Genomic DNA, 26,897 nt, shown 5'->3' with positions numbered 1-26,897 from the left:
TCATATTTACTTGAGTTCAGGTGGTATGTGGGACCCTTACATGTCTAAATTTTTTAATTTTCTGAAATGCATTATCAATAAAACCATGGCTTGTTCATATCATTTCTTGCTCATCTTTTTTTTTTTCAACAAACTGCAAGTGACCCCCCACACATGGAAAAGATCATATAGAAAGATATTATCCTACATAGAAGTCAAAATAGTGCAGCATGATGAGGTTAAAAAGGCAGACTGCTGTCAGAACATGGAAGGCTCTGTAACCCATGTGTGAGCCTAGATATAAGCATCTAGAACTCAGACTTGGGATGTGAACTGAGTCTCTAAGTAGAAAGACAGATGATACATATGTTAGAGCTACCGAGAGAAATATGGTAATTGTGGCTGAAGGCAGAGATGGGATAAGACTGGGAGAGCATCCAGTGAGAAGCAGGGCTGACAAGTGACCCTGAAGTCCACCAACCCATAAAGCAAAGAACTGACAAATTTTATTTCCCAAAACATAACTTTTCTCAGGGCAAGAGGAATCATTTGGAGGTGATATGTTTACTACATAGATTAGCATGATGGTTTCACAGATATATACTCACCTCAAAACTCCTGACATCATACATTAAATAGGTACAGCTCTTCATACACCGTTCACCATTCACGCACCATTCACACCCTCATCACAGTGTATTCACACCCTCATCACAGTGTATTCACACCCTCATCACAGTGTATTCATACCCTCATCACATGTTCTCGCTTCTCCGTCGGGACGTGTGTTGGTCAAGAACAGCTGCCACACTGCTGATCTCTAAGGGAGAGGGGAGCTGGGGTCTCCTATGCTGCCACCTGGGTGATGTCTCCAGAAAACCACATATCTCCTTGGCTGACCAATGCACGTCTAGAGAAAGTCTTTCTCAAGTATACAAAGTGGCACATATCAGTACTTTCTTACAGGGTTAAAAGCATGACCAGACTATTATCAGACCAGTAATTCCACATCCTGATTTTACCCAAGAGATATGAATACATCCACCACAAAAGGACTAACACACAAATGTTCACTGAAGCCTTATTCGTAATGGCCAAAAAGCTGGCAAAACCTCAAATGTCTAACAGCTGAACAAAACAGGTAAACGAAAATACAAACCCAAGAAGAGTACTTAGAGATGAAAAGGAAAAAACTACTGAAGCAACATGGATTAAACTCCTACACGCTGTGCTGTACAAACAAGAAACTGAAAAGAATGAGTGCGGGTTATGTAATCCCCCTCAAATGACAATTTTTTACACTATGGATTAATGTAGCTGGGCTTCCCCAGTGGCTCAGTGGTAAAGAACCCTCCTGACAATTCAGGAGACATGGACTTGATCCCTGGGTTGGAAAGTTCCCCTGGAGAGGGGAATGGCTGCCCTCTCCAGTGTTCTTGCCTGGAGAATCCCATGGGCAGAGAAGCCTGGTGGGCTACAGTCAGTCCATGGGGTCGCAAAGAGTCAGACACGACGGAGAGACTAATTGACAACAAATGTAGTTACCTCTCAATACAAGAGACCTTGAAACACTTAGAACAATGCGATCATAGGAAATGATAGTAAAAAATACAAAAAAGTGATAGCCAATTATTAAATATGAAAGCTAGTATTTTATTGAATGAGATGGATTTCCCTGTGCTATTTCACTTAAGATGAAGATGTATACCGCTAAACACTCATTGGTTGTGTGACTAACGTAGAGTCTTCAGCTTTGCTATTGGCAGGGTGAATCACTAAACATTTCCAGAGATGAAATGAATGAGGAATCACCTTCATAAGAGAAGAAATTTTGATCGGATTAGTAACACAAAGGTGGTATATTAATTAAATACTACACACTGTACTGGCAAGAAATTTTATAAGTTTCATTCATGGGTTTAACCCAACGTATCTTAAAACTATATAACCATTAAACACTCCAGAGTTTTGGTATCTCCTTGTGTTTGAATAAGTATCAGGAATAACATAAAAATGTGTCCGGTGTAAACTCATAGATAGAAATATCACATTTAGTTTCAGTAGATTTCCAGATGCTCCTCTGGGTGGGTCTCCAAAAGATCCCAATCTGAAAATAGTGAAAGATTTGAGAAGTTATGTTATTAGTGAAAAGTTGTCATTACTCCTCCAATCACCTTGCCTTATCTTATCTTCAGAACAAGTCGTTCTGAGCTGAACTCCTGCCCTTCGGATGCTGCACTCTTCACAGCTTACAGGAATCTCTATGAGCCAGGGAAGCAGAAGCCCTGTGAGTGGGCCTGTGCAGTCTTGATCCATCAGTAAAGGAGTTTTGTCTTTGTTGCTCCCAGGCGTTTCTCATCAGGAAGATCTGAGGGAGGCGACAAGCTCACTGTGCTTTTGTGACATGTTGGCAGGTTGGGAAACCTGCCGCTGTGAACGCAGGAGATTCTCAGGTAGCTAAGTTTGGAGACAGAACACAGGCCCTTGAGATGTTGAAGCTTCGTACAGTGATAATGCCCCCATAGGCACCTGGAAGCTTGCACCAAGGTGTGTGCTGGGGGCAGCCTTCCAGCCTCAAGCACTCAGCTGTCACGGTTCCAGGACCCCCGTCCGCCGCAGGGCTCAGTCTCTCTGCCTCCCTCTGCACCGCCCTCCCTTCCACCTCTCTCTCTCTTTCCCCCTCTTTTCCTCTCCCTGCCTCCCTACACGTTCTCTCTCTCTGTCTCTCTCTCCCCAAACACGCACAGCATCTAAACAAGGGAGCTGGGTCAGCAGGGCTCCACCAGTAAATACACCTCGGCTTTGGAGCTAACCCTCCAGGAAGGCCTCAGGAAAAGCCCCTGCCGGCGCAGCCAGTTTCCGTGCTGCCCTCCCTTCTCCACCCTTGAAACGAGGACTTCACCTCCTGGGGCTCTGAACTGCTGCCACGAGAAGTGGCCCTGAAACCGGAACAAGCCCGAGTGCATCTCTCCCTCACCCTTCTGGGTTCTGGGGGGAGAAGCACCGCCGGAGCCACGACAGAGCCGCCCACCCCTCGGGCCGGCCCTGCGAGGCCGCTGAGCCGCCCAGCGCCGCGTCCTCCAGCGCCGCCGCCGGCCCCGCTGCTCCAGGGCCTCGAGTCCTGACCGCTCAGAGTCCGCGCTGCGCGGGCTTGCTCAGGATCGCAGGGATACAGATAAACGCCTCGTGGGTATGGAAAAATACTGCCATGGCTTCTCTCCAAACTCTTACGAGTGTTTGGTTTGGCTGCTAGGATCGCTGGTTGTACCGCACTGAAGAGAACTTCCTCTGCCCCCCACTCCACCCCCAATTTATTTCTAATCACAGAGTGTGACCTTATGTGTAAATAGATCATAGACATAGCTAGTTAACATAAGATCGTACTGACCCAAGCTGGGTCCTCCTCCAATGACTGGACCCTTATATGAAGAGAAGAGACACAGAGAAGACAGTCATGTCAAGACAGAGGCACAGGCCCGGAAACTCGAGGAACCACCAGGGGGTAGAAAAGGTAAAGAGAATTCTCCCCGAGACCCTCGAGGAAGTGTGGTCCTGAGAACACACTGATTTTAGACCTCAAGCCTCCAGAAGGGGAAGAGAATGAATACCTGTGGTTTCAAACCTCAGTGTGGGCAGCTCACGACAGAGGTCTAGGAACCTAACACAGTGCCTCGAGAGCAGAGAAGTCCCCTCTCACGCTCCCGTGCCTAAACTGTTAAGTTACAGTAGTTTACTAGAGCAAAAAATCAACCATTTCAGCAATTAAAAATGCATTCAAAGAAGGACATGAACCTCATCAGAACAACATTGTAAATCAACATTCAATGAAATGCCCTGAATTTCAGAAGCAAATCTTTTACTTGAAGTACAGGTAATTAGGATGTTTTGTCAGGTGGTCGTCAGATGCAGGGAGGAAATCACTGCAACGAGTTAGAGCCAGGCGTTCCTTGTGCAATAATAGACATTTACTGGAGTCTATGGAGTTGACGTTATCTTGCTTGGATCACTGAGGAACTGAAGGTGCTGATGACCGCTGTCCCCGGCAGTCCTGGTGAGATGTGTGCTAAAGCCAGAGTCACGTGGGGGAACGCAGAGGCTGGTTGCAGAAGTCATGGGGTGGGGAATGGATGTGCTATCATGGTCTCAGAGTTTGTCTCAGAGGATGAGGCTTAGGAAGTCAGTGGCCACCAAATGTAAAGGAGCCTTGGCAAACCTCCCTTGTCATTAAGTCCCTGCTTCTAGCACTGTGGTAGAGACCCTTCACTAAGCTCACTACTAAGTCAAAAAACATAATTAAGGACTCAATGAATGGAGAATGAATCATTAGGAAATTATAAAAATAGATAATCAAACACAGTATGTGATCACCCCTACATTCACATGGAATCAAGAAGCCTTCATTCAAATGTAAGAGACCAAGAGGCAGTGATTCCTAGTTCCTGCACAAAGCACAGTCTCTCTCTTCCTGCATTTTACCAAAAAATTAAGAGACCCATAAAAGCGAATCCTGGAGGCAGTGCGATTTTTCTGATATGATAAGAAGTGATAGAATAAAATTTTGACTAAGGACTTCCTCAGTCCTTCCTTAATATATAATATTAATCAATTCAAGGGGCTTCCCAGTTGGCACTGGTGGTAAAGAACCAGTTTGCCAACACGGGAGACATAAGAGACCCAGGTTCAATCCCTGGACTGGGAAGATCCTGGAGGAGGGCATGGCACCCCACTCCAGTATTCTTGCCTGGAGACTCCCCATGGACAGAGGAGCCTGGTGGGCTACAGCCCATAGGGTCACAAAGAGTGGGAAATGACTAAAGTGACTTAGCAAACACACACGAAATCTATTGCAATGTTAAATGTCAGTCAAAAACTGCTGAAAGGAAGGGTTGTAGAAATGGTTCTAGAGACAGGAGATGTGAGAGAGGGTTGGATGGTGCTAAGCACAGAGTAGGATGACTGTCCCGAGGGAACTGGAGGCATGGGAATGGGGAGACGGGTGGTGAGAATGAACTGTCTCAGTCTGCCATGACACACCTACAGACAAGACCATTCCCCAGCTAAGGGACATTAAGGTAAATCTGATTCATCCTGTTCAGATGCTATTTACATTGTACGGATCTGTATCTGTATGGGAATATTCAAAGAGTAATTGATCATATATGAAACGAGTCGGCAGTCCAGGTTCGATGCACGATGCTGGATGCTTGTGGCTGGTGCACTGGGACGACCCAGAGGGATGGTGTGTTCAGGATGGGGAACATATGTATACCTGTGGCAGATTCATTTTGATATATGGCAAAACCAATACAATATTGTAAAGTTAAATAAAATAAAATTTAAAAAAAATAAAACGGTAATTGGCAGATATCCTATTATTGAAAGCTTGAAGGGTTTTCTCAAGTAACCAATTTACCTGCAGATGGGTATGACCATGTGGGTAATAAGAAGAAAGAGATAAAATGCCCCCTAGGATGTGCACCTCAAAAAAGCTGGTGCACCTTCACGCCCTTCACAAGGAAGGAAGAAAACAGGAGGAGAGCAGAGGAACTATTTTTGAAGCAACCTACACAGGTATTAGAAATATGTGGGATGGTTCCTGGACGTGTCATTTCCTCCTCAGTTTTATTGGATTCCGGGATTCATGATGCCAATGATGTTGGTATATTTAGAAAATACCCAAAGACAGGTGGCAAGTACTGACTTGCAAAATCGTCTGAGAAGTGCTGAGTGTCCTGGGACACTGTGTGAGTTCGTGGTGTCTTCACCTTGTCTAATACATGCCAGGAGCACTTTTGAAAAGGAGGGGGAGAAGGATGTGATATGGATTCTTATTTGAACTAACCAAAGTTCCCTCTAAGTTTAAGTAAAATCCTTTGCTTTGCATACGTGCTCAGTCGTGTCCCACTCTTTGCCAACTATGGACTGACTGTTGCCGGACAGACTCCTCTGTCCATGGGATTTCCCAGGCAAGAATACTGGAGTGGGTTGCCATTTCCTCCTCCAGAACAAAATCTTGATCTTCATCAGTTACTTGCTTTTCCTCAAAGCCAGCCTCTGCACCACAAACCTTGGTAACTTACTCACAGGAGGAATCAGCTCAGTCAGTGGTTCCCTTGAGTCCTCGACTCCTGCTCTGTCCCTGGGCTTCCTCCAGGCCCAGCCGGGGATCCTTTCTTCTGTCTCTGGGCTCAGAGCCCTTTCTCTTTGAACCCAAAGACGTCCACCCTGCTCTGGCTGCGGGCTTCCCTGCTCTCTGACAGTGCCCATAACGAAGCCTTGACTGGGAGCTCTTATTCCTCATGTTTGTTGTTTTCCATCCTGGGTCTTTTCTCCTGCTATTTCCTTCTTCTCTACACTCAGCTCCCCATCAGACTCCAGCAGAACCCATCCTCCCTCAGCCCACCCATCTCAGCTCAGGGGTCTTTGACCTCCAGTGGCATTCGGGACTCAGGACACATAACCAGGAGGAGCCCTAAGAGCAGCAGGGCTGAGCTCAGGAATCATCTTTCCGGTTTAGGCACACAGGTCTCCCCTTCCTCCAGCTCGTGTCTCCATCCCTGTGCTTCTGGGACTCTGTGTGGGTGAGTCTTCCTGTGAGTGGGTGCTGTGCTGGGACTGCAGACTTGGACCAAGGGCAGTACTGAGTGCCAGGGTGAGGAGAGGATTGGCAGCCCACACACACGTACTTTCTCCTAAGCTGCTGGAAGTAAAATGGTGCAGCTGCTGGGGAAGGCAGTCTGGTAGTTCTTCTAAATCAATCATAGTGAAATTCAACCAATCAATTGGTCAAGTGTAAACTTACCGTTGACCCACAGATTTCATTCTTAAGTATATGCCTAAGAAATTAAAACATACGTCCACACTGAAATTGCTAAATTTTACACAACCCTAAAAGAGTATCTGAAACCCTGCCTTCCTCCCTAATGACTGTGGGGTCCTTGGAGGAGAAATTAGGGACCCATTCCCACCCCTTCGGATTTTGTGGGAGAACATGATCTCTACTGAGAGGGCAGAAGACGCAGCTTCTTTTCATCTAAACACAAGCAGATGTGTCAGTAAAGGCCCGGAGTCTGTCTCCACCTCCCTGTGGGGAGTTGGATACACACGCAGCCTCCTGGAACCAGCTACCTGCCTGGAGAGCTCACCTGGGCAATTCACCACCTGGGCTTCTGTTCAGTCACTCTGTGGCTCATTTCTGTTATCTGTGAAATGGGGAAAACAAACTCGCCGACCTAAACAAGGTACCAAAGAAGAAAATGGGTGAATAGAAAACCCCTCAGTGAATAGTCAGCAGTGCTTACTATTATTCTATTACAGGAGCACCAGATGCTTGAAGAGATGAGACTCCAGTGATGAGACTCAGCCATGCCATTCAAAGAACACATTTTTTCCTCTTTTTTTCTTACAGACATTTGACTCTGTTGTTCTGGACATGAATCGGAAGTGGGTATGCTGCAGATCAGGATGATGGAGAAATGTTGTAGTTCTGGAGCTCAAGCTATTTGCTTTTCTGAGAAATCTTCGTACAAAAACATTAGAAAACTGCCCTTAAAATGGGTCCTGTGTGTATCTGTTCTTCTTCTCATTGAGAGTAAGTGAATCTGCTGGAACATGAGCTGCCCTCTGAGCTTAGCAACCAGTGCACAGCTGGGATTAACCACGAGGACAATGGGGTCACGGGGAGGACCGCGCCAGGGCCCAGCCTGAGGGGAGGCACATCGCGCCTGGTCTCCACCTGCAGCTGACACAGTTGGCCAATCTCTCTTCAGCTGAGACATTGAGCTATTTTCCCGGGCATACAAAATATTTTTAAAGAAACAAGCCTTTTCAGAACTTAAAAAATGTCAGCGTTTCGATTGTTTGTGTTAGAACTGGTCTTAAACACGAGTCAACATGTATTAACAAGAGAAGAAAGATTTTTAAGGCTTATTTCTGGCTGGGCCTAGTTCCTCAGGGCACGTGAAGAAGCTGCCACACAAGTGTACTCTCATACGTGTCGGAGAGGCACGTGCATGCGTTTCCCATGAGCCACGGGTGGTAGGGCACAATTTCTTCTGCAGAAGGAAAGGACCTACAGGAGTTGGTCAATAATCTTGTCTTGACTCATAAAGACTTCTTCCTCATGAAGTTGAAGATAACTGGTGAAGAAATCAGAAGTTGATCTTGAAATACCAGCTGCCTTGAGGCACGGGCGGCGGCTGGTAGAGGTATATATTCAGGGCTGAGCGCGCCCGGCACACAGGCTTGCAGGCTGCCTGCCCACCTCTGCTTCCTCCAGGAACACAGGTAAGTGCTTCCAGCAGCTCTGCCCTAACTCAGGAGTCCTTTCTGAAAATACTAATGAATGTGATGTCTTATCGTGCGTGTGTTAAATGTTTCATGTGGTATGATGGTATTTTACGTATTCTGCCACAGAAGAACTTTTTCTCCTGATTTATCCATAGGTAATTTGCTTATTTCTAAAAGAAAACCCACGTTCCTTGGGGAGCACGTGTATCAGGGGTAGGCTGTCCAGCATCCACAGATCCTTCAAGTAAGGCACAGAGGTACCTGATGGGAGATGGCTGGATGTTACCACATCAGTTTTGCCTTTGAATCTGTTATAAATTCACTGGGAAAGACCTGGAGGCTGGGAAAAATTGAAAGGAAAAAGAAAAGGGGGCAGCAGTGGATGGGATGCTTATACAGCATCACGGACTCAATGAATATGAATTTGAACAACCTCTGGGAGGTAGTGGAGGACAGAGGAGATTGTCCATGGAGTGCAAAGAGTGGAACACGACTTAGCAACTGAACAACAACAACAAAACCTCTGCTCAGTTCAGTTCAGTCGCTCAGTCGTGTCCGACTCTTTGCGACCCCATGAATCGCAGCACGCCAGGCCTCCCTGTCCATCACCAATTCCCGGAGTTCACTCAGACTCAAGTCCATCAAGTCAGTGATGCCATCCAGCCATCTCATCCTCTGTCATCCCCTTCTCTTCCTGCCCCCAATCCCTCCCAACATCAAGGTCTTTTCCAATGAGTCAACTCTTCGCATGAGGTGGCCAAAGTACTGGAGTTTCAGCTTTAGCATCATTCTTTCCAAAGAAATCCCAGGGCTGATCTCCTTCAGAATGGACTGCTTGCATCTCCTTGCAGTCCAAGGGACTCTCAAGAGTCCTCTCCAACACCACAGTTCAAAAGCATCAATTCTTCAGCACTCAGCCTTCTTCACAGTCCAACTCTCACATCCATACATGACCACAGGAAAACCATAGCCTTGACTAGATGGACCTTTATTGGCAAAGTAATGTCTATGCTTTTGAATATGCTATCTAGGTTGGTCATAACTTTCCTTCCAAGGAGTAAGCATCTTTTAATTTCATGGCTGCAGTCACCATCTGCAGTGATTTTGTAGCCCCCAAAAATAAAGTCTGACACTGTTTCCACTGTTTCCCCATCTATTTCCCATGAAGTGATGGGACCGGACGCCATGATCTTCATTTTCTGAATGTTGAGCTTTAAGCCAACTTTTTCACTCTCCACTTTCACTTTCATCAAGAGGCCTTTGAGTTCCTCTTCACTTTCTGCCATAAGGGTGGTGTCATCTGCCTATCTGAAGTTATTGATATATCTCCCGGCAATCTTGATTCCAGCTTGTGCTTCTTCCAGCCCAGCATTTCTCATGATGTACTCTGCATAGAAGTTAAATAAGCAGGGTGACAATATACAGCCTTGACATACTCCTTTTCCTATTTGGAACCAGTCTGTTGTTCCATGTCCAGTTCCAACTGTTGCTTCCTGACCTGCATACAAATTTCTCAAGAGGCAGGTCTGGTGGTCTCGTATTCCCATCTCTTTCAGAATTTTCCACAGTTTGTGGTGATCCACACAGTCAAAGGCTTTGGCATAGTCAATCAAGCAGAAATAGATGTTTTTCTGGAACTCTCTTGCTTTTTACCTCTATTATAAAGCACTTTTTACCCACACTTGTACAGTCAGTAAGGAAGAAACAGTAAAGATACTCTATTACTTTTTCAAAAAACGTTCTTTAAATACTAATTTCAATAGTCGTCTAATTATGAGATGGATACAGGTACATCTCTCAATCAAGAAATGTGTAACATAAAGTTTCTATTATATTTAAGAAGCGTTTTCTATAAATAAGGCTTCCCAGGTGGCCCTAGTGGTAAAGAACAAGTCTACCAATTCAGGAGCTGTAAGAGATGTGGGTTCAGTCCCTGGGTGGGGAAGATCCCCTGGAGGAAGGCATAGCAACCCACTCCAGTATTCCTAATTTCAAGTCTTCTAATTACTAAATGTATACAAAGGAAAAATCATAGTTGCCAGAAATCCACAACCCACACATAAGGCATTTCTTTTAGAAATTCTCATTACAGACTAGCCTTCCTTCACTAGAGTGATTATAAACTGCATCTGATGCTCTTCCAGGACTTCCAGACTACATCCGGCCACCATGAGTTCCCTCGGTGAAGCAATCATCCACCTTGCAATCGATCTGTTCCACGAGATCAGAAAATCAGAGAAGGAAAACATCTTCCTGTCGCCTTTCAGTATCTCGTCAGCCTTAGCCATGACTTACTTAGGGGCCCGAGAAAACACCGCATCACAAATGCAGAAGGTAGGTGGCAGCTGCCTTTCCCTCACAGGTTTGCATGGGTTGTCTGCTGGCTGGTGTGCGGATGACCACAGGTCTGGCTGTCCCCGGGTTCCACGGCAAGCTCAAGCAGCCCCACGACTGGGTGGGCACAGAGTTATGGGGGCAAGGCTCCCCACCTGCCTCCTGTGCCTGGACTTCCTCTGGGGGCTGGGATGAACCCCTACAACTGCCCAACAACCAGAGGTGAGGCTTTAATGGAAGACTTCAGTAGAAGTGAGGCCCTGACCAAAAGCCACGGGGGACACCTTTACATGTTTCCTCAACGATGCATGAAAAACGAGACACAGTTCTTTAAAGAGGACAGCGCTCAAGCAGCTTTGTGTTTTCCACACACAGACTGTGTTTTTTAAGAAGCAAGTGTTTGCACTGAATATTTCTTTCTTCTTTTCTTTGTTCCTTATGGTTTGGGGGTTTTTTGTCTGGTTTGGTACTTGGTTTGCATTTTCTTTCCTGTCTTCTTCCTGACTTTTTCTTTCTTTTTGGTCGGCTGTGATGCACACAGATATATCGGGTTACACTTCTTTGCCCCGCTCTCTGTCTCCTCCAGGTCCTTCACTTCAATAAAATCGCAGAGAACACAAGAGGAGAAGCCACAAAAGATCACGTGAGTCACAGGGCACCGGATTTAGAGCATCACGTATCCAAGAGGGTCATAGTTTAAACTGGGAATCTCAGGCAAAGTGGGGAAAGTCCATTTTTAGAGGACATCTCAAGTGAAATCCAGCGGACAGAGTTGTTGCTCATGTCACGTTACATATATGTACTTCACGTCTTTGTTATCCTGAGAGGAGAGTAGCATGTGCTTCACGGGAAGGGCTCGGAAACCCAAAGGGGCTTCAAATTGCACGCTGTTGTTCAGGAATGACAAATGTGGAGAATACAACTGCTCTGAGCCACAGTGACTTCATCCCAGTTAACTGGGGATAATAAAATGTCTGCTGCAATACATGCAAATCCATGTGAAACAGAATAGCAGTGCCAGGAAAATGAAAATTCTGATGTATATTATGTATTTTATTATGGTTATTATAGCAAAATATAATTATAGTATTTATAACATGTTTCTAACATTGCATAGTATTAACTCATAATATTAATATTATTATTGGATAATGTTAAATCATGATGGTAGTTCATATTATGAAGCCAATTGGTAGGCATCAAAATATATTATGGAAAGTGATTAACAGAGAGCTATTGTTTATAGACTAGTCCAAAACTCTCAGGTAGCAAGGTTAAGGTTCTGGACTGAGACAAGCCTGGGTTGAAAACCTGGCTCTGTCTCCTTGGAGAAGCTACTTAGCCCTCTGCACTCTCTTGTCATCATGTGAATCCAGCCAAAGACTTCGAGATGCTGGTGTACAGCTGCTGGCAGTGTCCCAGACACACACGGCTCCCACACTGAGACGTGCGGCCATCAGCACGAAGAGCCGTAGGGCAGAGCCAACAGGTCTTAGAAGACAATCCCACCAGGAGTATAACAGGGCTTGACGTCATAACCTAGGACAATACACAGATTTCACAGCTGATGACTGTCAGAGACGCACTGTGGGTCTGGCTCTCAAGAAGCTTATATTTAGCTGAGAAGTTTACCCTAATCATTGCAGACAGCTAAGATGCAGTGCAGTGGAGGAATGGTGCTGCATGGGTAGTTCAAAAGAGTGGGATGTTTTTGAGGAGGGAGAAAGAATTGCCTAGGAGACCGACTATAAAGATCAGGAAGGCTATACCAGTAAAACACACCAATTAGGGGAAATAACAACAATCATCATCCCTGTGGATACCGCCCTCTAGACAGGTATCCACAGACCCCTGGAGGTGTAGAGTTTACATTAACAGAGTATCCAATGAGCTCACTCTTTGGTGTTTGAAGGTTGAAAAGCCAGGAAATGTTCATCATCACTTTCAAAAGCTTCTGTCAGAATTAAAGAAATCCACCGATGCCTATGAGCTGAGTGTTGCCAACAGGCTCTATGGAGAAAAGGAGTTTCGGTTTCTCCAGGTGAGTTTCCTGGTCTGTCACACCTTTGGGTGCATCCCGGGTCCTCGGGCCACATCTCCTAATGGATGGCAGTGGGGAGGGTGCAGAGGAGCCTGGGGACCCACACAGGGGCATTACTCACAGGGGCACCGGCTCCCCAACCACAACCGCACCCGCTGGAGTGTCCAGAGGCTGATAGCACACCATTGAGGGGGGGCGAGGGATTGGCTTGTGACCTCTGCTTGATCAGGATTTAACACATTTAATTTAATTTGGGAATACCCACATAGTTACTGATAAATTACTTTTCATTCCTGCTTTCTTCCTGCTCATTTCATAGGAATACATGGATAATGTTCAGAAATTTTATCTAGCCAGTGTGGAATCTGCTGATTTTAAAAATGCTGCAGAGGAAAGTCGAAATATGATTAATTCCTGGGTGGAGAGCCAAACCAATGGTAGGTTATGAGAGATTCACTCATTAAATGTCACTACTGAGTCCCCGCTGTGTGTGAACACAGTGCTGGACCTGACTGGGCTGTTAGGAACAGGGTGAGACAAGATTGCATAGGGTGGGGAGGCCTGCAGGGGGTGGACGGTCCACGTCAGTGCAGAGAGAAACGGTCGGGGGTGCTCCCAGGACCAGCCCCCTGCAGGCACAGCTGAGCCTGGAAGACAGTGTCTTGTGGATCCCAAGTCTCTGCTCAGGCTTCAGGTTGATTCATAAGTTGTTCTTTAAATTAAAGGCTTAACTTCCGGATTATAATCCCTAAGAGAGAATATGAAGAGTCCACTTTTGCTTTCTTAACTGGGAAACACGCCGCTCTCCGTTAAACCATCCTTCTTGCAGAAATGACCACCTGCAGGAGAAGGTTCCGGGCCCACGTCCCCCTCCCACAGGATTGTCACAGTGTCCTCCCCACCCAGGGAGGGGCTGGACAACGTCTCCATCCCATGAACCGTATCCTACCTCCCTTCCGAAACATAGGCTTAACCTACAGCCACTCAATGTGCAGAATGAAGAAGAAGACAGGGAACGGAAACAAGAGACAGAGCTATTGAGGGAACAGGAAGGGAGGAAAGGGAAGGAAGAAAACGGACCAGTAAAGGTCAGCTGAAATCAGTTCTTCAGAATTGATGACCTGTTCATCAGTTCTGATGAACAAGGTATTGTCAGAATTGATGACCCAGAATTCTTGGGTCAGGAAGACCCCTGGAGGAAAGCACGGCAACCCACTCCAGTATTCTTGCCTACAAAGTCCGATGGACAGAGGAGCCTGGTGCACTGCAGTCCGTAGGCTCACAGACTGAAGAGGCTTAGCACAGCATGGCACCTTAAATATCATAGAAATATCATGGCATCTTAAATATCAGAAATCAGTTCATCAGGATTCCTTGTGAAATGACTGATATCCCCACACACACAGACTGAGCAGGGGCGTCTGCATGAGGGCGACTCCATCAGGCTGGGGCCGTGAGCAAAGCCTCACCTGGTGAACCGTTGGGCATGGAGTCCCTCATGGGCTGACTTGTGTGACTATTTAACCATCACTTGCAACTTTCAAAGCATCTGACAGATAAACCACTTGTGCCTTTCATGACAGACCTTCGATTTTCTGTCTTTGCAGAAAGAATCAAGGACCTATTTCCCAAAGACTCTCTCGACAGCTCTACTGTTCTGGTTCTGGTGAACGCCGTCTACTTCAAAGGGCAGTGGAACCAGAAATTTAAGGAAGAACATACTGCAGAGGAAAAATTTTGGCTGAACAAGGTATTGTCTGTAATTTATGTATATAACAAAGTGTAGCTACACATGCACTGTGAAATTTAAATGCATAGTAATTAATACTTAACTGCATATAGAAGATAGAATTTGTCAAGGCTTATTTTCTTGTCCTTTTTTTAAACTTTATTTACTTGGGATTCCTTGAAGAAACTCTCATCTCTAAGACACAAATTTCCCAGATCATCTCTTAGGAGGCCGAGTTTGATATCTCAATAATACTATCTTTTTTCCTGGACTAATGCTCACTTGGCATTCTTTTGCACATGAATTCATTGCAGGATACAAGCAAACCTGTGCAGATGATGAAACAAACCAATAATTTCAAGTTCGTGTCACTGGAGGACGTGCAAGCCAAGATCCTGGAAATCCCGTACAAAGGCGAAGAGCTAAGCATGATGGTGCTGCTGCCCAATGAAGTAGACGGTCTGCAGGAGGTAAAACCTGGTATTCACAGTGCTCCATGCCATTGCTCACATTTCCAGTGATGTAGTGCTTGTGTGGGCTGCTCATAGATTGGTGATACTGGCTGGCAGCATAGAACAAAAAAAAAATAATAACAATAATAATATCAATATCTTAAATGTCAGTGGCTCAATGGTAAAGAATCCACCTGCAGTGTGTGAGCCACAGGAGACATGGGTTCAATCTCTGGGTCAGGAAGATCCCCTGGAGGAGGAAATGACAACCCACTCCAGTACTTCTGCCTGGGAAATCCCATGGACAGAGGAGCCTGGAGGGATACAGATCATGGGGTCACAAAGAGTCAGACATGACTTTCACATGAAACACATGTTGTTTCATTTTTGTGTGCATATTTATATAACACACATCTACACATGTGTATAGACATTCCTATATATGTGTATATATGTGTACATACATACATAAAAAGAGCAAAGTTATAAATGTATAAAAACATTTATTTGATCATATGATATATATTCAGGACTGTTATTGTTTCCTCCTCAGAGAAAACCTAATAAACTGAATCTCCTGTATTCATGTTTACTGTTAAAATAAAGGTTTTCCAGACATTTCAATCCAAGGTTAGGTGGGCTCCATGACCATGAGAATCCTGACAGTTGTTCCTTTTCCACTGTTACAGCTTGAAGACCAGCTCACTGCTGAGAAGTTAATAGCATGGACGAGCCCACAGAATATAGGGAAGCAAGAAGTGGACTTATACCTGCCTCGGTTTAAAGTGGAAGAGAGCTATGACCTCGTGCCCACACTGCGAGCCCTGGGGATGGTGGACGCCTTCAATGACAGGGTCGCCAACTTCTCGGGCATGACCGGGAGACGTGATCTGGCGGTGTCGACGGTCGTCCACAAGTCCTTTGTGGAGGTGACCGAAGAGGGCACAGAGGCCGCGGCTGCTACCGGTGTGGGTATTAGTGTCTTATCAGCACCTTTTCGAGAGAGTTTCCGCTGCGATCACCCTTTCCTGTTCCTCATCAAGCACATCAAGACCAACAGCATCCTCTTCTGCGGCCGAGTCTCTTCCCCTTAGACGTCCTTGCCCAGCGGCCACACTCGGGGACATTCAGAGAGCTGTTCCCGGAGCTTGAATGCTGGTGCAACAGGTGCCCTTGGATTCGTTTTCCTTTCCAACCTCACAGTCACCACTGCGCATGTACTGGTGGAAGTCTGAATAGGACGTCTGTCTATCGCTCTCCTTCTACAAACATGTAAACTGACTCTATCTCTCTGTGATAACTCCTCTTTGCACAAAATGTTCAATATATTTTAAAAGATTAGCTGATTCATGTCAATGTATGGCAAAAATCACCACAATATTGTAAACTAATTAGCCTCCACTTAAAATACATTAATAAAAAAAGATTATTATTATACTCTATTGCCGGGAGCCGGCGAGAGACATTCCACTCACGACAAAGGTCATGAGGAAGGAGGCTTGGCATATGCAAAGGCGGGATCGAGCCTCGGGAGTGCCCCCGGATATTCTCGAGCATCTACCCCCCAAAAACCAGAGTCTGCCTACTTTATTGCTTTGTGCTCTCGCCTCTGACTTTATTGGGGGCTGTCCCCCACCACCATCTCACTCTCTCTGTCAAAGAGTTAACTTACAGCTCCAATTAATAAAGTTCCTGGGCAATTAGGAGTGTTTAAATCCAAACCCCTCAGATGGCTCTCTAACTTGCCTGACAAGTTTACCCGGACACCTACAGCTATGCATACGATTGTTTACAGTCTCCCAGCCTCCAGAGGCACGGGAAGCTTAAGATATTCAAATAGCTTAGAGCCTCTCAGAGAATTAGAAGCTGTCAGAATAAAGCTAGTAAAAGATTTCATTGATGAGCCAATGTTTGTTGCCAAGTTTTCACATCCCCTGAATTGTATCCTTGAATGTGCATTAATTAATATAGTTGGTATGTAGAAAAAATAAGTAGTGGCCTGGTGTTAGTAACTTTAGACCCTTAAGGTAGTAAATTCTTTCCTTTGTAAACCCATTACACATCCACCCTATAGGAACGTAATCTTATCTTCGGAGGATGGCGCCAAACCTTAAAATAATTACTCTTAGAGAAAATAAGTCTTTGTTGATAAGTCCTTGTCAAGAGTCATAAAATGTTAATAGGCCTCTGGCCAGAAGATGATGTAAATCACCTAAACCATTTGTATACGATAAATCTGCAGGAAAGAAACCCTGGTTTTTGATAAGCATCAAAGACTGCTGATTTTGCATCCCCTATTGTCCTCTATGTGTAACTTAGGGTATAAAAGCCCCTGTTGAAAATAAAGCTATGGGCCTTGCTCACCAACGCTTGGTCTCCCCATGTCATTCTTCCCTTTAACTTCTAGCTGAGTGTCCATCTGGAGCGTGGATGTCCTCTGCGACCATTTATTTGCCTGGGCTTCTAAGACCCACTCGAGAAGGTGTCTAAGGTGGGGCACCTTCCGCTATTCGAGAGGGCGCCTGCGGCCTCCGTGGTCAGAGCTAACCTGGTGTCACGGGTTATATTGATTTTCTGCGTAAACCAAGCCACTCAGCTTCTTTTCTCCACTGAATTTTCCTACTGAGCTATCCTCATTCTATTCCTCTTTATTATATCTATTAACATTTGAATAGGCCGCCTAGCCGTCTCTCCTTCGAAGACCCTGGATCAGCCGGGGCTGGACCCCGGCACTCTATCTTCTACTAAGCCTCAAATATCATCGCTCTTATTAAAAAATTACATATACTAAAAAATATACACTGTAAATCATATATACTCTTCACCTAGGCACTCACATTTCTTTGAATTTAGGTGGTATGTGGGACACTTACATGTCTAAAGTTTTTGATTTTGTGAAATACATTATCAATAAAACAATGATTTATTCATGTCGTTCATTGCTTTTCCTTTTTTTCTTATCAACAAAGTATAAGTGAACCACCACACATAGAAAAGGTAATTTAGAAAGATTTTATCATATATAAAAATTCAAAATAGTAGAGCATGATGAGGTTGAAGAGGTGGACTGTTACCAGAGTGTGAAAGGCTTTATAACTCGTGTTAAGAACTTAAATATAAGAGTCCAGAACTCAGAGATGGAATACGAACTGAATCTCTAATTAGATGAGGAAGACAATACCAGGAATAGACAGATAATAGAGTTACTGAGAGAACTGTGGTAATCATAGCGGAAGGCAAGAATGGGCTCAGACTGGGGGAGTAAATAGTGAGAAGAAGGGCAGGCCTGCACCCGACTCTGAAATAGTGAAATACTTAAATGTCAAGCATTAGCAGTTTCTATTTCCTAAAACATAGCTCTCCTTAGGCCAGGAGGAGTCTTTTGGAGGTGACAGACATGTTTACTACACAGACTGGGGTGATGGTTTCACAGATGTATTCTCATCTCAAAACTCACGAAGTTGTATACGTTAAACATGTACAGCGCTTTCTACATCAGTCATACATCAATAAGGTTATTTTTGAATGGAACATAGTGAAAATATTTTATGTGGTTTAAAAAATAAAAATAAAGATGATAGAAGTTTAATAAAGAATCTCATGTTCATACAAAATACCTCTCCCCAGGATACCACCTGGTCCCCATTGGGTTGGCCAAAGCTAAAAAGGCTGTTCAAACCCCATGTGGAAAGAACGTGGATCAGTCAGAACTCTCCTATACATCAGGTAGGGATACAAAAACCGCGACCACTTTGGAAAACAGTCTTGTAATTTTAATTTTTCCATCTTTATTAAGATATAATGACTTGTAACACTGAGCAAGAAGAAGGTGGACAACGTGTGGATCTGACCCACTTATTTTCTGCAAAGTGATCACCATCCCAGCTCACTCTGATACCTCGGCCGCGTCACATCATCACCATTTCTTCTTTCTGAGCTGTTTTTATTCAAGAAGAGTTGTCTCCTTCTTGATCTCTGTAGGGGACAGGAGGCTAGGGTGTCCTAACACTGCTATCTGGGTGATGTTCCTCCAGAAAACTAAAAAATCTCCATGGTTGAGCAATGTCCTTCTAGAGAGTCTTTCTCAAGTGTGCAAGATACCCATATTGGGAAAAAAAAAAAAAAAAGATACCCATATTGGTACTTTCTTGTAAAGTCAAATGTATACTGACCAGACAATCTAGTAATTCCATGACTTGATTTTACCCAAGAGATGCGAATACCAGCATCACAAAAGGACTAGCATACAAATGTTCATTGAAATTTTATTCATAATGGCTGAAAAGCTGGCAAAGCCTCAAACTTTTATCGGAACTTTCTTTTTTATTTTTTTCCGGAACTTTTATAGAAACAAAAGAACAGAAATCTCTGATTCCTACAGCGACATAGACAAAACTCCTACACATATGCTGTGCAAAAAAGCAGCTGAACAGAAAAAGTGCGTGTTATGTCATTTTTCTATGTGACAATCTTTTAAAGAGTAAATTTACTTACATCTCAATACAAAAGAGACCTTTGAAACACTTAGAGCAATATGATCATGGGAAATAAAAACAAAAAACACCTAAAAAAGATAAACAATTACTAAACATGAAAGCTAATATTTTACTCCAATATCATCTGTTAGTGAGATGAATCAGAGCTTAATTAGGGCTTCCCTGGAGGTTCAGACGGTGAAGAATCTGCCCGCAATGCGGGAGCCTCGGGATCGATCCCTGGATGGAGAAGAGCCCCTGGAGAAGGGAATGGTACCCACTCCAGTCTTCCTGCCTGAGAAATGCCATGGACAGAGGAGCCTGGCGACCTACAGTCCACGGGGTTGCAAGAGTCAGACACGACTGAGCAACTAACACTTTCAAAGCATAATTTCTCTGTGCTTTTTCATTTAAGATAAAGATGTAGACTCTTAAACACTTACTTGTTCTTCATCTAACATAGAATATTGAACTTTGTTAATAGCAGTTTTTGAATTAAAATAACATTTTTTAAAACTTTTTATTTTGTATTGTGGTATAACCAGTAAACAACGTTTTGATAGATTCAGGAGAACGGTGAAGGGACTCAGCCACACGTACACATGTTTCCATTCTCCCCCAAACCCCCCTCCCATCTAGGCTGCCAGGTAACAGTGAGCAGAGGTTCTGTGTTACCAAGCAATAGTCAGCTGTTTATCCATTTTAGATGTGGTAGTGCGTACCTCTCTCCCACACTCTCTGACTATCCCTTCCCACACCTTCCCGCCTGGGGCCCTAAGTTCCTTCTCCAAGTCCCTGAGTCTGTTTCTGTTTTGTAAATAAGTTTATTTGTGTTGTCTCTTTTAGGTTCTGCATATGAGCTGTTGTACAATATTTCTCCTCCTTTGTCTGACTTACTTCACCCAATGCGATAATCTCTAGCTCCATTCATGTTGCTGCTAATGGCATAATTTCATTCTTTTTAAGAATCATTAAACATTTCTAGAGATAAACTAAATGAAGAGTTGGAGAAGGAAATGGCAGCCCACTCCAGTATTCTTACCTGGAAAATCCCATGGACAGAAGAGCCTGGCAGGCTACAGTGCATGGGGTCACAAGAGTCAGAACTTAGTGACTAAACCACCACCACCGCCAGATGAAGAGTCTATCTACCACAGGAAAAAATGTTTATGACCAGGCTGTTAAAAATACATTTTATGCATTAATCGAATAATACACACCAAAATTACTTCCATGACTTCTCTCCAAACTCATAAAACTTTTTAGTTTGGCTTATAGGATGGCTGATTGTACTGGATTGAAGAAAACGTTCCCCTTCCACATAAGACAATTCATGCCTAATCATAGGTTGTGACCTTATTGGGAAATAAGTCACAGACATAACTACTTAACACAAGATCATACTGACTCAGGGTGGACCCTAACTCAATGACTAGGATCCTCAGAACAAGAGAAGAGACATTCAGAGAAGAGTCACGTAAAGACAGACGCTCAAGCCCAGGAACTCTAGGGACCACCGAGCCTGCATGAGGCAAGGCTTTCTCCTCTGGAGCCTTCAGAGGAAGTGTGTGCTGAGAACACATTGATTTTAGGCCCCAGGCATTCAGCAGAGAGGGAGAATGAGTGCCAGTGGTTTTAAGCCTCAGTTTCAGGTACACCGCCGCATGCATCCTAGGAATCCGACATGCTGCTTGAGAGCAGAAGGGAGCCCCTCACACTCCCCTGCCCAAACTGCTGGATGACCTTAATTAGCTAGAGCTATCTTTACGGTTTTATATGTATAGTATCATCTCATCTGCAAACAGTGAGAGCTTTACTTCTTCTTTTCCAACCTGGATTCCTTTTATTTCTTTGTCTTCTCTGATTGATGGAGCTAAGAATTCCAAAACGATGTTGAATAATAGTGGTGAAAGTGGACACCCTTGTCTTGTTCCTGATCTTAGGGAGAATGCTTTCAGGTTTTCATCAGTGAGAATAAAGTTTGCTGTAGGCTTATCATATATGGCCTTTACTATGTTGACATAGGTTCCTTCTATGCCCATATTTTTAAGAATTTTAATCATAAATGGTGCTGAATTTTGTCAAAGGTTTTTCCTGCATCTTTTGTGATTATCATACGGTTTTTGTCTTTCAATGTGTTAATTGAAGTATCACATTGATTGATTTGTATATATTGAAGAATCCTTGCATCCCTGGAATAAACCCAACTTGATCATGGTGTACAAGCTTTTTGATGTGTTGCTGAATTCTGTTTGCTAAAATTTTGCTGAGGAGTTTTGCATCTACGTTTATCAGTGATATTGGTCTGTGGTTTTCTTTTTGTGTGTTGTCTTTGTCTAGTTTTGGTATCAGGGTCATGGTGGCCTCGTAGAATGAGTTTGCAAGTGTTCCTTCCTCCACAATTTTTTGAAAGAGTTTTAAAAGGAAAGGCATTAGCTCTTCTCTAAATGTTTGATAGAAGTCTCCTGTGAAGCCATCTGGTCCTGGGCTTTTGTTTTCAGGGAGTTTTTTGGAAGATTTTGAATCAATTTTGTGAATTAATCACAGCTTCAATTTCAGTGTCTTCTCATTGGGTTGTTCATAATTTCTATTTCTTCCTGGTTCAGTCTTGGAAGGTTGAACTTTTCTAAGAATCTGTCCATTTCTTCCAGGTTATCCATTTTATGGCCATATAGTTGTTCCTAATAGTCTCTTCTAATCCTTTGTGTTTCTGCCTCATCTGTTGTAAACTCCTTTTTCATTTCTAATTTTGTTGATTTGATTCTTCTCTCGTTTTTGATGCGTCTGGCTAAAGGCTTGTCAATTTGGGTTATCTTCTCAAAGAACCAGCTTTTAGTTTTATTCATCTTCACAATTCTTTCATTTCTTTTTCATTTATTTCTGCTCAGATCTTTATGATTTTTTCCTTTTACTAATTTTGGGGGGTTTTGTTCTTCTTTTTCAGTTGTTCTAGGTGTGAAGCTAGGTTGTCCTTTCGATGTTTTTCTTGTTTCTTGAGGTAGGGTTGTATTGCTATAAGCTTCCCTCTGAGCACTGCTTTTGCTGCATCACATAGGTTTTGAGTTGTTGTGTTTTCACTGTCATTTCTTTCTAGAAACTTTTTGATTTCCCTTTTGATTTCTTCAGTAACCTGTTGGTTATTTAGAAATGTATTGTTTAATCTCCATGTGTTTGTGTTTCTTACAGTTTTTTTCTTGTAATAGATATCTAGACTCATAGCATTGTGGTCGGAGAAGATGCTTGATATGATTTCAATTTTCTTAAATTTACTGAGGTTTGATTTGAGACCCTAGATGTGGTCTATCCTGGAGAATGTTCCATGTGCACTTGAGAAGAAGGTGTATTCTTCTGCATTGGTATGGAATGTCCTGACGATATCAATGAGATCCATTTCATCTAATGTTATCACTTAAAACTTGTGTTTCCTTATTAATTTTCTGTTTTGATGATCTGTCCATTAGAGTGAGTGGGGTGTTAAAGTCTCCTACTATTATTGTGTTCCTGTCAATTTCTCCTTTTATGTCTGTTAGTGTTTGTCTTATGTATTGAGGTGCTCCTTTGTTGCGTGCATAGAGATTTACAATTGTTATGTCTTCCTCTTGGACTGATCCCTTGATCATTACTTAATGTCCTTCCTTATCTCTTGTAATCTTCTTTATTTTAAGGTCTGTTTTATCTGATGTAGGATTGTTACTCCAGCTTTCTTTTGCTTCCCATTTGCATGGAATATATTTTTCTATCCTCTCACTTGCAGTCTGTATGTGTGTTTAAGTCTGAAGTGGGTTTCTGGTATACAGCATATATATGGGTCTTGTTTTTGTATCCATTCAGCCAGTCTGTGTCTTTTGGTTAGAGCATTTAATCCATTGAAAGTAATGATTGATATATATGCTTCTTTTGCCATTTTCTTAATTGTTTGGGGTTGATTTTGTAGATCTTCTTTCTTCTCTTGTATTTCGTGACTATATAAGTCCCTTTAACATTTGTTGTAAAGTTGGTTGTGTGGTACTGAAGTCTCTTAACTTTTTCTTGTCTGAAAAGCTTTTTAGTTCTCCATCAATTTTGAATGAGATCCTTGCTGGGTACAGTAATCTTGGTTGTAGATTTTTCCCTTTCAGTACTTTAAATATATCCTGCCATTCCCTTCCACCCTGTAGAGTTTCTGCTGAAAGATCAGCTGTTCAATGTGTGGGGTTTCCCTTGTATGTTACTTGTTGCTTTTCCCTTGCTGCCTTTAATATTCTCTCTTAGTGTTTAATCTTTGTTAGTTTGATTAGTATGTGTCTTGGCATGTTTCTCCTTGGGTTTATCCTGTATGGGACTCTTTGTGCCTCTTGGACTTGATTGTCTTGATTTCCTTTTCCATGTTGGGGAAATTTTCAACTATAATCTCTTCAAAAATTTTCTCATATGCTTTCATTTTCTCTTCTTCTGGGACCCCTATTATTTGAATGTTGGTGTGTTTGATATTGTCTCAGAGGTCTCTGAGACTATCCTCAGTTCTTTTCATTCTTTTTACTTTATTCTGCTCTTCAGAAGTTATTTCCATCATTTTATCTTCCAGCTTACTGATTCGTTCTTCTGCTTCAGCTATTGATTCTTTCCAGAGAATTTTTAATTTCAGTAATTGTATCGTTTGTCTCTGTATGTCTATTCTTTTATTCTTCTAGGTCTTTGTTAATTGATTCTTGCATTTTCACCATTTTGTTTTCTAGGTTTTTGATCATCTTTACTATTATTATTCTAAAATCTTTTTTAAGGTAGTTCGCCTATTTCCTCTTCATTTATTTGGACATCTGTGTTTCTGGTTTGTGCCTTAATTTGTGTGGTATTTCTCTACCTTTTCATTAATTTTTTTACGTTATTGTGTCTGAGGTCTCCTTTTCCCAGGCTTCAAGGTTGAATTCTTTCCCCCTTTTGGTTTCTGCCCTCCTATGACTGGTCCAGTGGTTTGTGTAAGCTTCATATAGGGTGAGATTGGTGCTGAGCTTTTTTGTTTGCTTGTTTTCCTCTGATGGGCAAGGCTGAGTGAGGTGGTAATCCTGTCTGCTGATGATTGGGTTTGTATTTTTGTTTTGTTTGTTGATTAGATGAGGTATCCTGCACAGGATGCTGCTGGTGGTTGGGTGATGCTGGGTCTCATTTTCAAGTGGTTTCCTTTGTGTGAGTTCTCGCTATCTGGTACTCCCTGGGGTTAGTTCTTTGATAGTCTATAGTCTTGGAGTCAGTGCTCCCATTCCGAAGGTTCAGGGTTTGATCTCTAGTCAGGAACAAAGATTCCACAAGTCGTTTGTTATGGCATTACGTGAGATTAAAACAAATACCCAAAAACGAGAAAGCAAAGATGAACCCCAGACAAATGGCAGTTACAAAATCAGGCAAATAATAATTAAAATGATGGAATATGCACAATACATATACACCCATAAGCAAAGTCAAAACAGTCCAACAAATATAAAGTACAGTAAATTGACCTGGTGAACAAAGGAAACCAAAAATTATATTTACCAGTTAAGAATAAAACTAACTAAATCACAAACTGCAAAATAAAATTAAAGCAAGGTGCCAAATGAGGAATAAAGCAATGAAAACAAAATTAACAAATATGTTGAAAGGAAAGGAAAGAAAGAAAAAATAGATATGCAAAGTTAAATAGAGGTAGATAAGATTTATATACAATAACTGCAAGGGGAAAAGAACAGTAGGAAAAGCAAACAAAGGAATAAATGTATAAAAATAAGAATAGTAATAATAATTAAAAAAAAAAAAAAGAGGAAAAAAAAAAAAACGGGGGTGGGGGGAACTCCACAGAACTGCAAAAGCCCAATGTAGAGGCAGAGGTTTATAACAACAATAAAAAATGTGACTGAGGAACAAAAAAACTCAGAAGCTTAATTAGATTTCATGGTGCCAATAAAATCAACAAAACAGAGGGTGAAAAAAAAGAAAAAAGAATCCAACAGAATCTACAGAACAAGTCAAAACAGAATCTACAGAACAAGTCAAAACAGAATCTACAGAACAAGTCAAAACAGAATCTACAGAACAAGTCAAAACAGAAGAATGACATGAACATAATAATAAACTCTTGGGTCACCACTGTCAGAGTCCTTCCCCTCGCTGGGAGTCAGAGTCCACCTCACCTCCCTGGGATGCCCTCCAACACTGTACTGATCTCCAGACCTGCTGTGGGGGCAGCTCAGATTCTAATCTGGTCCTACTCCTGTGTGTTCTTGCCTCCAATGTCCACACCTATCAGATATAGTACGTTTTCTTTCATGGGAGCTCTCGAAATCCTTTTATATATTCCATAGACACAGAGTCTGCCTAGTTGATCGTGTGGATTTAATCTGCAGCTTGTACAGCTGGTGGGAGGTTTTGGGGTCTTCTTCCTTAGTCACACTGCCCCTGTGGTCTTCAAATGTGGGGTTTGCCCCGAGGCTTCCCTAGAGGCTTGGGTTTGCCCCTGTGAGGACCACGTGTGGAGGTGGTGCAGATGCTTGGGTTGCAGGGTTTCTGGCAGCACCAGGTACTCAGGGGAGTTTGCGGCTAGGGCAGCAGGAAATATAGTACTCCAGAAGGGTATGGCAACCAGTATTGGCCAACACACTCCAGTATTCTTGCCTGGAGAACCCTCCTGACAGAGGAGCCTGGCAGGCCAGGTCTACAGGGTCGCAAAGAGTTGACACAATGCAACCCTGCATGCATAGATGGCAAGATTTTTTTGCCTGTGTCAGCTCTGCTGAGAGTTGAGTGTGAAGGTGGCGTGGCTGCTTGGCTTTCAGAGGCCCTGGCAGCGCCAAGTGTTCAGGGACACAGACTGCCTCAGCCGCAGGAGTTATGGCCCTGAAAGTGAAAGTGAAAGTTGCCCAGTCATGTCCGACTCTTTGCAACTCCATGAACTATAGCGCCCATAGAATTCTCCAGGCCAGAATACTGGAGTGGGTAGCCTTTCCCTTCTCCAGGGGATCTTCCCAACCCAGGGGATCTTCCCAACCCAGGCATCAAACCCAGGTCTCCTGCATTGCAGGTGGATTCTTTACCAACTGAGCTATCAGGGAAGCCCTAACAGAGTCCTTCTGAGTCTTTTTTTGAGCCTCTTGTAGCTGGAGATCAGAAGGCCTCTTTGGCCAGTCTTTCTTCATACCTCCACCCTTCAGGCACTTAGCTCCCTGGCTGGGGTCCTTCTCTGTAGTTCAGCGCATCAGGCACTTAAAGGGGCACCCTGGGTGGGGTCCTACTCTGTGGTTCAGTGAGTCAGGCATTTGATGGGCCAGCCTCTCTATTGCTCAGGCGCCGAGTGTGGCGGGAGAGACGCTATGGAGGTGGCTCCACCCACACGAGTGACTCAGGAGTATCGCCTGCTTCCATGGCTGCCTGGCTTTCCTCCACAGGCCTTTTCCACCACGATCTCCTCCCTCACATCCCCTCGATCCGTCTCTCCACAGTCAACAGCAGCCCTCGCTCTGGGATTGCCCCACAATCCCTAAACTCCAGCTCCCAGCTGCTGCGCCTTCCAGGGGATCTGCAGCCCTGTCTGGGGTGTGTATGGCTGTGGCAAGGACTGTCTGATTCTCCTTCCATTCAGGCTGTCCCAG

At 43.6% G+C, this 26,897-nt stretch overlaps 1 protein-coding gene and 1 long non-coding RNA gene across 2 annotated transcripts; one reads left to right on the top strand and one right to left on the bottom strand.

The window, feature by feature from the left end:
* Window positions 1–8,218: 8,218 nt before the first annotated feature.
* Window positions 8,219–16,214, top strand: LOC129635948 (serpin B3-like). The gene is made up of 8 exons (XM_055559195.1): window positions 8,219–8,265; window positions 10,413–10,602; window positions 11,189–11,245; window positions 12,515–12,643; window positions 12,963–13,080; window positions 14,251–14,393; window positions 14,687–14,842; window positions 15,514–16,214. Exons 2-8 carry the CDS (start codon window positions 10,438–10,440, stop codon window positions 15,916–15,918), a joined length of 1,173 nt encoding a protein of 390 aa, XP_055415170.1. The 5' UTR covers window positions 8,219–8,265; window positions 10,413–10,437; the 3' UTR covers window positions 15,919–16,214.
* Window positions 16,215–18,651: 2,437 nt separating this feature from the next.
* Window positions 18,652–25,547, bottom strand: LOC129636017 (uncharacterized). Its single transcript, XR_008706596.1, has 3 exons — window positions 25,443–25,547; window positions 20,342–20,443; window positions 18,652–18,903 (listed from the first exon to the last, which is right to left on the bottom strand). It is a non-coding gene; the product is annotated as an uncharacterized LOC129636017 (long non-coding RNA).
* Between the last annotated feature and the right edge of the window lie 1,350 nt (window positions 25,548–26,897).

This window comes from Bubalus kerabau, chromosome 21, assembly GCF_029407905.1.
Source record: "Bubalus kerabau isolate K-KA32 ecotype Philippines breed swamp buffalo chromosome 21, PCC_UOA_SB_1v2, whole genome shotgun sequence".
NCBI classification, from domain to species: domain Eukaryota; kingdom Metazoa; phylum Chordata; class Mammalia; order Artiodactyla; family Bovidae; genus Bubalus; species Bubalus kerabau.
The sequence above is the reverse complement of the archived record's forward strand: the minus strand, read 5'-3'. Positions and strand labels throughout refer to the sequence as shown.